This window comes from Alosa pseudoharengus, unplaced genomic scaffold, assembly GCF_046254945.1.
Source record: "Alosa pseudoharengus isolate Yale_2024_CS ecotype anadromous, Long Island Sound unplaced genomic scaffold, YU_APseudo_1.1 YU_APseudo_1.1_scf_17, whole genome shotgun sequence".
Lineage (NCBI taxonomy): Eukaryota > Metazoa > Chordata > Actinopteri > Clupeiformes > Clupeidae > Alosa > Alosa pseudoharengus.
This window is the reverse complement of record NW_027468640.1, coordinates 2,927,788-2,930,287: the sequence shown is the minus strand read 5'-3', so window position 1 is coordinate 2,930,287 and position 2,500 is coordinate 2,927,788. Positions and strand designations below refer to the sequence as shown.

Below are 2,500 nucleotides of genomic sequence, written 5' to 3'. Positions count from 1 at the left end.
CATTACATTTAATTTGCATGTTGACAATGAGTAGTTTTGGTTGTTGTTGGTGGTGTTATTGCATCCCTTTTATGCCTACAATGCAAAATTGTTCCCTCGCGATTGGAAGCTCATGTAGCCGCATACGCATTTCAAAACATCGCAACGTGAAATGCCACAAAAAGGGTTTGTGAATAAGTCTTCGTGAGTTAGGAGTCCTCTCGACTTCTTTTAAGCTGTCCCAGACTTAGGTGCTACTTTTAGGTCTAAAATGCTTCGTGAATTACTTTTAGTGAAAAAAAATAGGAGTCCTAAAGTTAGGAGTGACACGCCAATTATTTTTAGGAGTTGCTCCTAAATTCGCCAGTTAGGAGCTACTTTTAGCCTTAAAATTCTTTGTGAATACGGTCCCAGGTCTGCAGAGCATTTTCTGGGTTTTTCCTGCTGGTTGCTACCACCTCATCGTCTCCAGTTTTTCAACGCTTTTCAGCATTTTTGCCGGTTTTCGAGCGTGCTTTTTGCCCTTTTTAGGGAACGTTGAGCCATAACCCAGTTGTTGTTCTCCAATTTATGTTGCGGTTTTCCTGTGGGGAACCGTAACAGTGAGTGTGTGTGGTGTGTGTGTGTGTCCGTGGGCACCTACTTGTTGATGACGGCGCGGGACTCATCATAGTGGACGAGGAAGCCGTCGAGGAGCGGCAGGAACATGTCGGCCACGTCGGACACCACCATCATCTGGGGCTGCGCCAGCGCTGCCTTCACGTTGTAGAAGTGCAGGATCTTATTGTAGGTGACGAAGCCCACCCTGACCGCCGAGCTCTCCGCTCCGTCCTCCCTGCACACACACACGTGCACGTGCACACACACACACGCACGCACGCACGCACGCACGCAAACACACACACACACGCACACACACACACACACACACACGCACACACACACACACACACACACATGCACACACGCACACGCACACACGCACACGCACACACACATACCGTGTTTTTAGTGTGATGTCTCTGTAAGTTGTTCTGTCAGACAGAAAAAGGTAAAGACTGAATTTTATCTGATCACACACAAACACACTTATTTGTACAGTTACACACACACACACACAGACACATACACACACATATATATAAGTACATATACTCTTTTGATCCCGTGAGGGAAATTTGGTCTCCGGTCGATCCGTGAAGTCGATAGTGAAACACACTCAGCACACAGTGTACACACAGTGAGGTGAAGCACACACTAATCCCGGCGCAGTGAGCTGCCTGCAACAACAGCGGCGCTCAGGGAGCAGTGAGGGGTTAGGTGCCTTGCTCAAGGGCACTTCAGTCGCTTCCTACTGGTCGGGGTTCGAACCAGCAACCCTCCGGTTACAGGTCCGAAGTGCTAACCAGTAGGCCACGGCTGCCCAGTCACATACACACACAGACACACACAGTCACATACACATACACACATTGGGCTGGTTGACTATGTGTCTATGTGTGTGTCTGTATGATGCGTGTGTGGGTGCGTGCGTTTGTGTGTGTGTGTATGTGTCAGTGTTGCGCGGGTTTGGTCACAAGCGGCCCGCGGTCTCCCGATATTTTAATCAACCCGACTGCAACCCGACCGCAAATATTAATTAGGACAAAATTATACCTGACCCGCGATCCGACCCGCTTATTTACAAAATGTGTGCTTTTAGTTATAGCAGCGAGACAGTAGTCCATTTCTGTAAAACAAACTAATTTATTTGCGAAACGTTATGCAGTAGAACTACACATATGCAGGACATAATGTTTGCGCAGGTGAGAGAATGAGAATAAGAGCGCAAGCACGCACGCAACCAACCAGCTAGCGATTAGCTAAACACTAAGACAAGACTTCAAGGCCATGGACATACATTTGTCTTTCGAAAACAGAAATGGTGAAGGCAGCAAGGTAGGCAAGAGAGATACATTGCTGGTCAAAACGTTAGCCTAAGAACTGGTTGGCTGAATGAAGCACAAAGCTTTACTGAAGCACATACACTGTTTAAAGTAACAGACACAACGAACCAAAGTAACTTTTATGTATGTGCGAATGCCTATATGGCCTATACATACCGGTAGATATGGCTGTGTAGTCTGTGTACCATTTATGCCTGCAGGCGCCTGCTCACTAGCCTAGAAATCTAGATGCACCCTAGCGGCAGCAGTGTGGGTCTGGCTCGTCAAGCTGCTCACAGCTGTAGGCTAAAAGTTTAACATGGGCAGGTGGCAAAGTATCATCATTATTTTACTGAGCGACTTGTCAATAGGTCTTGTACCTAGTCTAAAAAAGCTGTTCCAGGTCAGTATATAAAGCTATCTAATGCTTGCATGAGGTCTGGAAATTGCACTTACTCGGTTTGGCTGGGAGGGCTTAGTCTACCAGTGCCGCGTTTGTGACGAGTTACTGTATGTTGGTATGTTTTGTGACTGTCATACTTTTTTTTCGCAACAAGTACATAGAACATAACTTGCACTACTGTCATCTTCATTAA

At 46.7% G+C, this 2,500-nt stretch overlaps 1 protein-coding gene across 1 annotated transcript in view; it reads right to left on the bottom strand.

The window, feature by feature from the left end:
• The window catches only part of sec24d (SEC24 homolog D, COPII coat complex component), a 59,852-nt gene that overhangs the window by 21,983 nt on the left and 35,369 nt on the right, over positions 1–2,500 (bottom strand). Inside the window, exon 12 of the mRNA XM_076288464.1 lies at positions 623–814. Coding sequence (XP_076144579.1) covers positions 623–814 — 192 coding nt within the window. The remainder of the gene's footprint in view (positions 1–622; positions 815–2,500) is intronic.